At 35.3% G+C, this 14,860-nt stretch overlaps 1 protein-coding gene across 1 annotated transcript; it reads right to left on the reverse strand.

Moving 5' to 3' along the window:
* Nucleotides 1–9,226: 9,226 nt before the first annotated feature.
* LOC139954633 (galanin receptor 2a-like) lies at nt 9,227–13,079 on the reverse strand. Its single transcript, XM_071954525.1, has one exon. It carries the CDS (start codon nt 12,064–12,066, stop codon nt 11,020–11,022), a length of 1,047 nt encoding a protein of 348 aa, XP_071810626.1. The 5' UTR covers nt 12,067–13,079; the 3' UTR covers nt 9,227–11,019.
* Nucleotides 13,080–14,860: the final 1,781 nt, after the last annotated feature.

Raw genomic sequence — 14,860 nt, forward strand, 5'->3', positions numbered from 1 at the left:
CGTCTGTAGGCAGACGTTTACCCGAAATGGCCTTTGTTACAACCTCCTGCACCATATTGCTGGTTGTTCAAACTGTTTTTCTTTCTTTTGTCCTTATCATCTCACGATAATTCCCTCACATCATTGTAGTTGTTGGGCAAACGAAGTGGGCGAGGGGCAGGGACGTATAGCCATGGAGGGGGGGGGGCAGGGGGAGCGAATGCTCCCCCTTTCAGTGTCGAAAAACTGTTAAAAACTGTTGTTTTTTTGCATGGTATTTTGTCAGTGCTCTTTTGATCTTGAATACTCGTCAGCTCCGTTAACTCGATTATAATCGTAGTAACATTCAGGCCTACTGATTCAGCTACTTGGTTTGGCAGATGCAATTAGCTAAATTTAGCCTATAGCCTATTACAAGCCTACAGATGGCCACTGCGTAATAAAATACTTATAGCCTTCCTAACCGCACTCGATGGAGTGTCACGTACCGTATGCACGACGACGACGACAACGTGCGTTCTCATCCTTTCTATGATTCGTCATAAGTTGTAGCTACGAACAGCATGTTATGAAGCTAAGCTAGCAATCGTACGTGATACGCGCTTCTTATAAATAATTATTTATTACACTGCTGAATATAAAAGTGTATTGTCCATCAGTTAAGTTCGTCAAATGTATTTAAGTCCAGACATTGGACAATAAACAAGACTCATCCTACTGGAAAAATTGTAAAAGAGCACTATGTTTGTCTTTCTGATATATATATGTAAAAGATCGAACATGTAAAATATCGTCGAATAATTCAAACCGGAAACAAAATCTGCTGATAATATGATATCATATGATAATGCACCAGATCGCATCTAAGGACCTTCAATTGTTCAAACATTTCTCAAAGGGGAGGGGGACACCCCCTCCCTTTGAGAAGATAGATTTATTGGGGAAAACATATAAGGCTCATTCAAGACTTTACCTATCTGGTATTGTGATGAAAAGCCTACACAAGGTGCATTGCTCATTTTAGACTTCGATTTGGACTTTATTCAGAATATACCGTAACCTTTTTTTCAACTTTGGCCCCCAACTCAAATAGTGGGCCAAGGTCTTCTACAGTAACATCACTACTTGTGTTACGAATAATGGTTTCTTCCTAATTACATTAATTTGTTTAAGTTTAGAATCTGTAAAAGCTTTATAAAGTATGTAGGTGTGTCTTTATCGCACCATGCGGAAGACTTTCTCCGTTTGAAGTACTCCTGACATTACACCTATTAGAAAAGTACTAATAATTAATAATTTTGCCATTATCACAGCTTGTCTTTAATTCACAGTTCTCACTAACCCTCCCGATCAATTTCTTTCGAGACTAGAACAAAATGTTTTACAATTTCATTTGGAATAATAAGCGAGATGGGAGTAAAAGCTCTGCAGTGCTTTGTAACACAAAAAGTAGTGCGGGTGATTGGTGTTCATATACTTTCTCCAATAGTTTGAAGACAACTTGGAGGATAAAACTGCCTCTTGAAGGACACCACAGAACCTGGAAAACAATATTTAATTATGCACTTAGAAACTTCTGGGGGGGGGGGGGCGGTATACTTGTACTTTTAGCTATAACTATGGCGAAGGTGCATGACGTAATGGCGTCTAAAACTTTCTTAGTCAGGTTTGCAATGCTTGGGCTGAATATAATTTCAGTCTTCCCGGAAGGGATTTTGTTAATCAGTATAGGCCCCTATGTCTTATATAAGGGCTGTATCAGAATCAACTAATCGGATTATCTTTCTTCGTTTGTTATTACGCAACGATGCGTTCGAAATAGGTGACTTTTTCTTTCCTGATGAGGGCAATGTTATATGTCATTCAAAGTTTTATCATGAAAAACGAATTCAAAAGATTGCCACTCACCCATTCTACTTTGGAATTATTACTGCCATGCCGAAGTTATGGAAAACTAACTTAACAGAAACTTAACTGTTCTAAATAACAACGAACGACTTCTTATATATCAGATTTTTTTCTGACATTTCGGTCTACAAATTATGTGTAATAGATCTAGGCCTATTACTACTAGTAAGGTTTCCATTAACATGTGGGATCACTATTATGATACACACAGAAAATTGATCGCGTAAGATAACGCACACGCTTGTTAATTTTACTCACGATTACAGTACAACTAGACTAAATGAGTCGGTAAAGCACAAAGCGGAGTACCGTAACACATTATTGCGTTATTTCAAGGTATTGGGTTATTTTTAAACTTAATGTCTTATGTCAGCCATAGCGTGTTCCTAGTCAACTTTACTAATCGACAGTAAATTTATGTACATGTCGTGTTAAAATATTCAACTCTGTGTATAGCCACCCAAACGTGTTTGGCTTAACTCCATGCGCGTAGGTGTACGTGTACACTGCATACGTACGCACATGTGGCCGCCGGCATGTGTGCATGCTAAGTACATGTACAGTACGTACGCATATGAGACGTTGATTGATCTGCAAGCTGCAGCTGCATACATTACAGGCAACCTCTTGGGCAACAAGGTAAATCTCTGATTTGTTATTTTGTAATCATATGTTATATGTGTCAGGTTATTTTGATATAATCATTTGTAATGTTGTTGACAAATTGTTGCTTCACAAATTCGATGAAAATCGAGTGGGGTAGGCTAGGCTAACGTTAGGCTAGGCCTTTGTAGCCTAGCTTAGGTTTAACTTGCTCGTGTCACGTTAAAATGCACTGTTAATGTTATTGAGTTAGATTACAGCCTACAGTATTGATAACTCAGTAAGGACGGAAATAGGTAACATTGCACTATGTCTCATGCTGTTTAATTTACAGGACCACGGTAAAGTTATTAAACCATTGGTGACTTACAGTGGCAACTTTGTGACCTGTACAAGCTTCAAGATAATCTGTGAAGGATGTAACATTTGCAGTTCTGACAACCATGCAGACGCTCTGCTGGCTCTTGTTGCATCATACTTTGCATTTGACATTAGGTACACTACCTCTGGATCTTTGTTAGACTTTCTGCAAATAGTCATCTTGGACATTAAACATGGAATCAAAATCACACGAAAATTGTGAACAGCCCTCAAAAACTTTAAAGTGCGTTAATCTGGAATCTGAAACTGCACAACTTACTTACTCTTTTGTTCATGTTGATGTTAGTTTCAAGAAAAGTTATAGTTCCTTTATTGTTGAATGAAGTTATACAACTACTGATGACTTTCAGCGGCAACTTTGTGTCATGTATAAACTAAAGTTATTTTGCGAAACAGGGACACAAAATCCTAAGAAAATTGTCAACAGCCCTCCAAAAGTTTAAAGTGCTGTAATATGGTAGTTGAAAGTTCACACTTACTTTTTTGTTCATTTGATTATAAGTAATTAGTTTTAGGAAAAGTTATAAAACCTCTGATGACTTACAGGGGCTCTTGTTGCAACATACTTTTATTTAACTTCAGATATTACCACAGGTACAAGGACATGTTATATCTGACATTCTGTAGAATGTCATCATGGACATTAAACGGACAAAAAATTCTGAGAAATTTGTGTTGTTAAGTACTGTAGGGTAGTTCACATCTTACTTCCTTTTAATTATGAGGTACATTTTTTGAAATCATTTTTTTGACTGTGTCAGCTCTCTTCATTTTCATATTATCAGAAATGTCTTCAAAATAGAGGGAATTTTCATAAAGAGTTATAGAACCTTGATGAAAAGTGCATAATCTGATATGCTTTACTGCAAAAATGACATAATCTCAGAAAATGTAGATTTACAAATGTTTCATCAATTTTAATGAAAGGGGGTTGAATTTAAAAAGTCACAAATTTATGGAAATAATATAAATTTCTTTAAAACTGAATGAAGAATTTTTCCATATGCTTTTAAAGAAATACAAAACATTAGCATGATTTGTCTCTGTGATGTCATATGCTTCTGGACATATAATAATTATAAGTTATTTTTGCATCAATTTTCATCTTCTGAACAGGACAAGATACTTAACCTAGCTTCTAAACTACAGTATATTCTTTCCAGATAACATGAACACAAGTCCAGAATGTTTCTTGAAAATAGATTCATAATCTCAGTTTTTTTCTATCCTCTAAAATATCTCTAGAACTGTAAGTGATAAAAATGATATCTTTAATGGATTCTGGTATTATAATCATTTTCCAAATGGGTAAAACATCTTAGATATCTAGTCTTGGCATAGTCATGTGACATATGGTAAGACCCCCACCCAACCTTTCCAGGTTCTCATATGTGCAGGTAGAATAGCCTTACAGGTATCTAAGACGTTTATTAGAAAGCTTGGTGATGAAAAGACAATAAAAATGAATACTATCCAACAAAGGCGTTTGTATGACGATATTGTTATAGATGTATTTTCAATCATTGTTTCTGTGGTATACTTTAATCTTTTGTACTGGTTCGTTTTAAGTTCATTATCACAGATCCTTGTGTAAATTGTACCATTTCAACTAAGGTTCATGAGAGAGGCTGACATGAAATGCAAAAAGTTGTTTGACTCAACATTTTCAATAAGCTAGATTTATATTTTGAGGGATCTTTGTTTTTCAATTTTTTATTGTTGTTTTTAGTAGCAGGATTTTAACTACATGTTGTAAAGACTTTTCTTGTTAATAGAGGACTGAAACATGTTATGATCCATGCATGCACAACTTTTCAGAGTTATGCATTCAAACTCATGATGCTTCATTCCATTTCAAATAATTCATATCTACTTTGATTTCATAAGACAATGCCAGGTAGTTAAAAGGAAAAACTCCATGAGAGGTATTGGGTTAGATAAAAAAGATTAAACATCAGCAAAGTGTCATATTACAGCTGAGTCGTTGCTTGTTAACAGTATGGCATATTTCATAATTCTATCGAAGCAGGAGCTGATCCAGAATGGGCTGGATTTATGGTGTTTTATCATGGAGCTAGAAAACATGGTTTGAGGTATAGTTAAAATGGGGGCTATTATTAGAATCATTGGTTCCATGACCCATTCAGATTTTTGTACCACTAGTATTTATTTAAATATTAGGTCATATCAGCATATCAATACATTTTAAAGTGATAAAGTTATGTTTTAAAACATAGCTCAAGGGTCCAGTCAGAAAGGGGGAGGCAAGTTAACCACCCTATAAGTCCCAAAAAGATCTGCAATAGAAGAGTTTCGATATATTTATAAAAAAGTATTTTAAGTGTGGAAAGAAATTCACGACCCATCTACATTTTTGGAAAATCCATAAAATGTTATTTATTTTCTGTTTAAGGACATTTTCCTGGTCTATACACTATAACCATGTTAAGTTGTTGAGTTATTGTTTGAGTTTGAGAAAATAAACAAATGGAAAGAGAAATTCTCCTTTTACTGTTTGGTTATTGCACTTATTATAGTAGAAATACTCATAAGGATAGAGTAGGAATAAACTTCTTATCTAAAAGAAGTACTCTTGGTTCCTAAATATAAACATGTTGTTTCGTTTGGGAGACAGAAAATCGCTGGAACTGTGGACGAGTAATTCTAAACACTTGTTTAAATGTAAACAATACACATTTAAAGGTACTCATCAACACCTTAAAATACCCATGTTACCTGTGTTTAAATGTAAACACTGCATATAGTAAAAGTACTCATCAACACTAATCTTACCCATTTTATTTGTGTAGTTTGGAAAACAAGATTTACTCACTTATTTGGGTTTATTTACCCACAATTTTTTCTGTGTGTAATATCACTTTTAAACTGGAAATCAAGTTTTATGTTACCGTTTAGCGCTGTTCGGGAGTACAGTTCAGTATACATTCAATTATGTATTATTCATAAAATTTTAGGTGTAAACTATACTCTTTATTTCGCGTAAATGTTAAACATTCTCTTTTGTTTTTTCTGCAATTCAGATAAATGAAACGATGAACATTTGGTGGTACCCTCGTGTACAGAATTTTTGGAAAGAGAAATGTGTGTTGTGTGTTGGGAAACGATTTATGAGTTGAATGTAAAATCTGCAAGTTTTGTTGAGCTGAAAACGGTCGTTATCCTATTAATTTATGTTATATGCGAAGTATTATATCCTTAAGGGCATTGAAGACTGGCCCCAAACCACATACCGCCCTCTATAAAAATTAACTTTCCGTTGCTTGCAAGTGAAGCTTTCTTCGTGCCGCTACAAAATGCAGACAGTAATGAAACGTGATACCTTGTTATCTTTTATCTGGATCGTATATGTCCATCGCTGCTATGTACACTGTGTTGTGGGTATTGACCGTAGCTGCATGTATTGACTGTACACTAGTGTCTAATTACCGACGGTAGCAAGCTGTGTGTGTGTATTTTCTGGAATCGATGGTGGTGCCAAACACTTCTGTTACACCTCATTCGAAACTATAGGTCAGATTACTGGCATCAGACGTTTCTTTGCGCGCGAGTCTTCACTCCCTTTAAGTGTAAGAACAATGAGTCGAAGCCTGATTCAACGATTTTCCGTTATCAATTTTAATTTCATCTTGAATTTTAAGTATTAAAGAAAGAACAACAACAACAATGCGTTAACTGATTATGTGAATGATTTGCTTTTAAGAGGTGAAATTGTTTTTTGTTTTTTTCCTCATCGCTTTGCTCACTATTTTAATGTAGAATGCTAAAGAATTTACTCGAAGGTACAAATGAGATTACCAATAAATAAGATGGAAAACAAATGGAACAAAATACAAAATTCTGTAAAATTCAACCAAAATGGCATTTTTATTTTTTAAACGACAGCTTTCATTATTTTATGTGTGGAGCAATACGAAAGTATATGAAAATAGGAGTTGGAACACTGCAGGGTTCTTCAAAGCTCTCTTTTTTAACATTATAGTTCAAACCAGGGGGTCCCTAACTGGGGTGCATGAACTCCCAGGGGGTGCGTGAGTCCATCCCAGGGGGTTCGTGAGACGTTTCTGAAAGCCAAAACTAGAGTACTTTTTGTTGAACTAAAATCTGATATATCATACAATTTAGTAATGTACAAAAGTCGTAGGCCTACCTATCGACAAACTCTTTTTTTCCCCCACTACAATATTACACTATGAACTTGAACTTTTACGAAGCACTGTTATGCGTATTATAATATAATAATGACTCAGCTCGTGTCTCGAAAAGTTGGGGGTTCGTGGACAACTCTGACATCCACCCGGGGTTCGTGGGGAATAAAGTTAGGAAACCCTGGTTTAAACTCTGTGTTACGTTTCCTATATTCATTGGCCATAGAATAAGGTGCCCAAGCGATTCTTCCACTCCCACACATGGCTTGAGAAATATTGTTTTTCTTTTTTTTTGCAGACCAAAATACTCATTCGTTTTTGCTGCTTTTCATAAATGCTTGCATCATCGAAATATTTAAAACAGAAAATTTCCATCTTTATGTTTTCACTTTATCTGTCAATCAACTTTTTTTTGGCATTTAGGGTGGGCTTGAAATGTCTTCGGGACAAACACGAGTTCCTTAAAATTATTTCAAACGATTTTTTTTTGCAAAAATGACAAAACGATCGGAAGCTTTCATGCGGAAATGCTCATTTATGTTTGCATTAATGGCGTATAGAATCACTTAATTAAACAAACTGCGATATTACATTACATATAACGGTGTATATAGGTTTATAGAGTTTTCGTTCTTCCGGTTAAGGTGATCCATTCGTCTCCTTTTAATTAATTTGCTTTCTTCTATTTTATTTCTTGTTATTTCAGAGTGATGTGAAAATAAACATCTAATATAACGCAAACAAGAGACTATGATCAGAATAATAATAATAATAATAATAATAATAATAATATAAATTTCATATCCCCATCTCGTTGCATGGTCACTGGTCATCCCATGAGGATGGATGTGATGAGGGAGAGTTCTCCCACAACATCTCGGTTGCCTCCGAGATATGATGACCCTGGCAGAACACGGTATTTATCTAATCATACATCTTACTTATTGTCTAAATCTGTTTCAGAGTGCACCATTGGATGACTTTATGTTTATGTTTTTCTAGGTAAACTCCCCCCCCCACGCACCCCAGACCCCCTACATGATGATGATGATTATTATTATTATTATTATTAATATGGTTCCTTATATAACGCAAATACTATAACATATATATATTCAAATGCGCTTTACATGATGAAGAATAAAACAATAAAAGTAGAATTCAAAAACAAAACAAATCAAGTTAAATTAAGTTAATAATAATAGTGGATAAAAGAATATAATAATTACATGATAAACAGTAAAACAAATATATAACAAGAAAACAATTTACGAAATAATAATACATAAAAAGAATTCAGATATTATAAGCATTGCAGTATAAATGATATAGTCGGTTCATTGACTGCGGTCGCATCTGCTTCTTTACAAACTCCTGGATTGCCCACTTCGCTTCCCCCAACGTGTTGCGATGTATTGTATACGGCAGGAATTGCATCTCCTGGGGTTTTTTACTTCAGCGTCAAAACCACAAGATTTAATTTGTATTTTAACTATTTTGATTAATGTACCTCGTCGTAGAAATATAAACATCTGAGAGAGTTCACTCAGTCCAGAATATACATATACGGTTACCACCGTACATATAATCATGGAGCTATAGCTCCATGATATAATAAACCGGTGCGCAATGGGGGAAGATATACCTTTCAACTAGTACTGATTTCTAAGGTCAACATTTCCTATTTAACTATAACCTACTTTATATGACCAATCCATTCTCATTTTTATCGTACCTTTAGAAATTTGAATATGGCTTCCTTCAGTGGCTCCCTATACGCATAATAATAATAATAATAATAATAATAATAATAATAATAATAAGACATTATAAGATTTATTATGTATTCTCTTTCTAGAAAATGACGGACCCGCGACTTGGCGACACTCCCGCCTAACATCTCATGAATTCTGTAAATTAAAGTTGCTTATTAACTACGAAATGTTACACAAAGCTACGACAAGGTACTTGGACGGACAAAACAAGCGGAGCTTCAAACTCCAGTTTTCATTATAATATATATAAATATATATATATATATACATATATATATATAAATAATATATATATATATGTATATGTATATATATATATTTATATATATATATATATATATATATATATATATATATATATATATATATATATATATATATATATATATATATATATATATATATATAGTACACCTTTACTCAATATACAGTGAAATATGTTGCACAATGCGCATAACTACTACATTCTCATAAAATTATCAATTTCTACAAGGCGGCATATATGCAGCAATAACATTCTTATACAAAATTAAAACGTTAGCGTATCAATAAATAATATGAGTCGTGATATATGTTTACAGCTTACTGGAGAATTATGACGTACGTGTCATATAGCTAAGGAACACGCTATTAAAGTGCATATATAAGGTCCATATAAATAGCTAATCAACGGCTAATTTTATTACAAAAAGAAATATTCCAAACAAAAGAGAGAAAATTATACCAGAGAACACACACAAACACTAACATTTATCAGTTAATTCAAGGATGCTGCTAAAAGCAATTATGTACATTGTTTCGTTACCACGGTATTGTTTTTTTTTATTGTGTTGTTAATATGATATTTGTAACCAGAATTTCTATTCTTCGATAGTTATTATGATTTTATGTTTGAAAATATCGATGGTGTTTTATTAAACAGAGATAAAACTTCATGTGATTTTACATTTTACAACCAAACTCATTGTACATTTTCTCTAAATTATCAGTATATTTTTCGCAAACTTCCACAAATTCTGGTTTATCTTTGATGGTTTTGCGTACATGGGCGTACGAGCCCAATTTGATTTGGAAGGGCGAACCGGTGAGATCCCTCTCTCTTTATAAAGGATTGGTTCAGGTGTCTGACATGTCTATCTTGTATGAAAGAGCTTAAAAAGACAAGCAGAACAGTGAAGAAACTACCATGATAGCATTCTCTGTTAAGGTTATATCACACTTTGAAGATTTTCAAAATTTCTTTGCAAATGACTGGTGTAGAAAGACTATCTGTGAGGGTGTGATGTCACATCCTCACTTCCTGAACATGTGTCAATATATTTCATTAAAAAATAATTACATTTTTTTTCCACAAATCTAAAAAAATATAATCAAACGTTCTTCAGATGTTAAATCTCAAATACTTGCCTTGACACATATGAGATCTCCTGACGTATCTTTTGGTTGTAAGTCATAAAATCTTACAAAATATTTTAATAAAATAACAAAGACTTTTCAGGAATGTGAGGATATGACGTCACAGCTAGTCTGATTTCAGCAGTTTCTACACAATCAGATAGAACTTTAAACTTGAATATCTCCTAAACAGAAAAAGATATTTGAATAATATCTTCACTATTGGGTTTCTTTTATTGCCCTCTTTCATATAAGATAAACATTTGTGACACCTGAACTAATCCTTTAAATTCGACGTTCGTTGTAAGGAATACCAACAACACGACAACATCGTCTTTGACAAGGGAAGGAAAGCCATGATGGAGTGCAAACTTTGTCAAACCACCACAACATCAATGTCAGATTAGTCGGGCAAGCTTGGACTGTTAAGTCTAATTATCTGAGGCTCATTTTTCCCCCGGGACTAAACTGAGTTTCATCAAACAAGATGATTGCATTTTGTTTGCAGTGCCCAAAACAATTTCAGCACATTTCCCGAATTTTCAAGGAAATATACTTGTTGGGGGGGGGGGGGGGGTTCACCCCTCCCCTCCCTGCCTCCTATGTGTGTTTATGCCACATTCCAAATGATTGCAGTAAGAACGAAAGCCTTCTCTGCTTGCGTGGGTTACAGTTTTTTAACTGCCCACTCAAATGTTCAAAGCGAACCCATCAGGGGGCGTAATATTTCTTAAACCACATAAATTCCATTATTCGTTAATTGTTGATGAGTTTCAAATCCACATATTTCCAGATTTTCGTTGTGTTTATTTTCAAATATGTGAAGTAACCATGGAGGTATCTCTGCTTGCAAACGAGGAACCTCCTTCTGACGTAGCATTCCCCGCCTTTGAGGTTGAGCCTTCTCGCTTCCATAGGTTACTATTACACAGAGCCTTGCGAAAGTGAGGATTAGTGGCGGCGTATATGAATGGATTAGCACATGAATTGATTAAAGCCAGAGGGACGGACACTTGGTAAATGAAGTTATAATAATTAATGACTTTCCAACCATGCAACAAAAATGCCATTTGATCAATGCTCCACGTCGAAATGAAAGTAATAATAACAAACAGAACCATCTTGAATATTTTCTTGCGTGCACGTACTACCGCTAGCTCTCTCTGTACCACACCTTTCGATTCGGACCTATTTCGAAAAATGGCACCTTCCTGCTTCCTGAGGCACCTCAGCGTCATCGAATGGGCCGTTACCATGATCACAACGGGTAAAAAATACTCCAACACAAATATGATGGTCCCTATGATAGCTTCGAAGAAGTCACCACCGAAGTCAGTCAGACAAACTCCGGTTTCCGAATCGCGAAATGTTATCACCAGATTGTAGACGACATTAATGGTACCCGACGCAACCCAAACCCCGAGGATGACCCAACCAGAGCGATTCTTTGGAAAGACAAATCTGTATTTTAAAGGAAACAGGATAGAAATACACTGCTCAATGGTCATAGCGGTCAGAATGAATATTGACGCTACCAACGATATCCACAATGCACATCGTAGGAAGATGACCTTACAGTAGACAAACCCTATCAATCCATCCGGTGTGCTAACTGCGTCAGGATACGGTAACAGATTAATCGAAGAGCAAAGATCGGCTATCGCTAGGCTTCGGATTAATTTGTCCATATTCGTCAGTCGCGAGAGCCTCCAAGTGTAAACAAAGATGGTGACTGAATTTCCGATGATGCCGATTCCCGCGATGGTTACTTGCGAATAGAGTAACCAAGACCATAGCAACGGATACCACGTGAATGGACCATCGTATACGGCGGTGGTGTTGTTGTTGTTCATGGTCATCTGTTACTTTATGGACTAACGATGGGTTAAATATGTTTTTACATACGATGTGATATCTATGGATGTTTGCTTTTAGATTCAAGTCACGCGGTTCGAAGTTTCGTAGATCAATCGAGCAAACGCAGCTTTAGGCCTCTACATAAATGGCTGCTTCAAAAGTCGGTATATCACCACAGTATATATTTACTAATCGTATAACCATCCGTCAAACTAGCATTAGTGGTAGAGTCAGTGAAACCACGGGATCTCTCAGCATCACCGGCTTAGGACACAACTGTAGCTACAGTAACCGCAAATAACTATGGATATATACAAATACATATATCCATTATATAAACAGCCACAAAAAGTTGACGTCAGCCAATAAAAGAGAATTGACTCTTTATATCTTCACATCCTCGATGTTTCCTCAAGATAGGCGGAGCCTAGTTTGATATGAAGCCCATCGAAGTGATTGTACAGCTCATCCACAATGGATAGTACATGCTGCAGGCGCGGATCGACGTAACCTAACCTTGTTATCCGTAACGATGGTTTTCGTTTTATGCCGGGTGGATCTAGCTAACTCAACAACAGACATATTCAAATTAAAACGTATAGCCTATGTTTTAAATACCTGTATACGCGGGTAATGTATACCGTCCATCTTCCGCCCAAAATCTTAAAGACTGGTTTCTCTGTCTCGAGCTTCAAGAAAATAATAGAAATAGTCGCCGAAAATTTAATGAAGTTACCGAGTAGTCCGATCAATGACGCCTCCTAATTAACTAGTGTTTATTATTTCTTGATAATATATAATCGGATTTGGGTTCGTTCTATGTCTCTTTGAAATTGAATTTAAATTTCAAATAAATCCAATAAATACCAAAACAATTCTTATAAAACAAATTTTTTAGTCGAAAGTTCCCTGAGAATAATCTGTAATTACTCATGTCCCTTTATTTATATAGCTTGCTCAAGTTTTAGGAATGAATCTTTTTACCAAGATTGTTAAAAAGGTCAGTTGATTGGAATATTTCCCCATATATAGCATAAACATTTTGTTATTTATTTTTATTTAAGAAAAAAAAATGCAGGGCAAAATTTTCTTTGTATCTTTATACATATATTTATATTATATTATATTTAGCTTGAATTAATTTTGGATGTAAACGGAATGTGAAAATAGAGTCACGAGGTTCAATTGATTGCCCCATTTCTCTCGTTAATCTTTGTCTCATTGTAGGTCTATCACTTTTCTGGAAAAAAGAACGAACAATTGAAGAACTATACACAAATGTCTGACTGTTTTGCATAGAAAGTAGGGTTGGACTATTGTTAGTGTGCTACCTGAGGGAATATCTGAAATCAGGGCACACATTGCGTGAGCTGACGATCTTTACTACAAGTATGATTAGTAAAAAATAAGAATAAAATAATGTGCCAAATATAGTATGCAATAGATGACACAATTTTTATTGCTTACTAAGTTTTTTGACCAGATTTATTTTATGCAAAGAAAGAAATTAAGAAAACAATTATAGAGATAAGTTATTAATGGGAAACGGAAAAGCATGTCGAGACCGTAGGTAATGCAGATACCTAACCACAATTAAGAGAGTGTTCGTCCGCTTAAACAAAAGAAGTATTCAAGTGACCTACTGTAGCGATTTTTTGTTGTTGGCATTTTTTGAGTCATCATCGTTATTATTTTTTGCTTGGATATTGGAGAGGATGAAATAAACTACTGATGGTCAACAAAATATGCAGGATTGAAGGTGATTTAAGGCATTTTAGAGAGTCCTGGGTGAAATAAGATTACTCCACAGCGAGATCTGCTGGCAGATGTGTTGGGGAGCACTATGCTAACTTTTGAGCTCTTGTAGCTCAACATCTGAACGGTCATTGTGGCAAAAGTTGAATGTGCTGTGATAGCTCAACCAATCAGCTATCATATTGTGGGTAGGAAATGTCAGTTGAAAACTTCTATCTATACGCTCTAGCGGCCTTGGAAAGTGACGAGATTTGTGTGTAAGTTAATGGGAGCAATTAATGGTTGTTCGAATCCTATCATCATCATCATCATCATCATCATCATCATCATCATCATCATCATCATCATCATCATCATCATCATCATCATCATCATCATCATCATCATCATCATCATCATCATCATCATCATCATCATCATCATCATCATCATCATCATCATCATCATCATCATCATCATCATCATCATCATCATCATCATCATCATCATCATCATCATCATCATCATCATCATCATCATCATCATCATCATCATCATCATCATCATCATCATCATCATCATCATCATCATCATCATCATCATCAACTCGGGATGGGGGGGGGGTGGGGCACATAATGGGGGTGGAAGAGGGACCAACGATCCCCGTTTTAGTACGTTAAAAAACACTAGCCAGACGAACATAGACCCCTTGATGCTGACTTCTTTTCGTTTTTAAACTGGTACTATGGCCGAGTGGATAATGGCGGTGGCATTTTAAGCAATGAGGGTTAGCAATCGGGAGTAAGGTGGGTTTTTCATCCAAGAGCAATCTACGGTTTTCCCATATGACATGACTTTCTATATTGAAAAGATTCCAACTTTGAGTTAAAATGTTGAATTGGAAGCCACCTGGCGTGTAAGTAGTAATCCATAAGCCTTTATGGGTTTTTCTCACAATTTTGGTCGCTTAAGCATCGTAAAACTTACTTATTCTTAATGTTACTACTATTATTATTATCAACATTATTATTATTTTTATTATCATCTTCCACGTCTTATGAC

This window comes from Apostichopus japonicus, chromosome 17 (assembly GCF_037975245.1).
Source record: "Apostichopus japonicus isolate 1M-3 chromosome 17, ASM3797524v1, whole genome shotgun sequence".
Taxonomy (NCBI): domain Eukaryota; kingdom Metazoa; phylum Echinodermata; class Holothuroidea; order Aspidochirotida; family Stichopodidae; genus Apostichopus; species Apostichopus japonicus.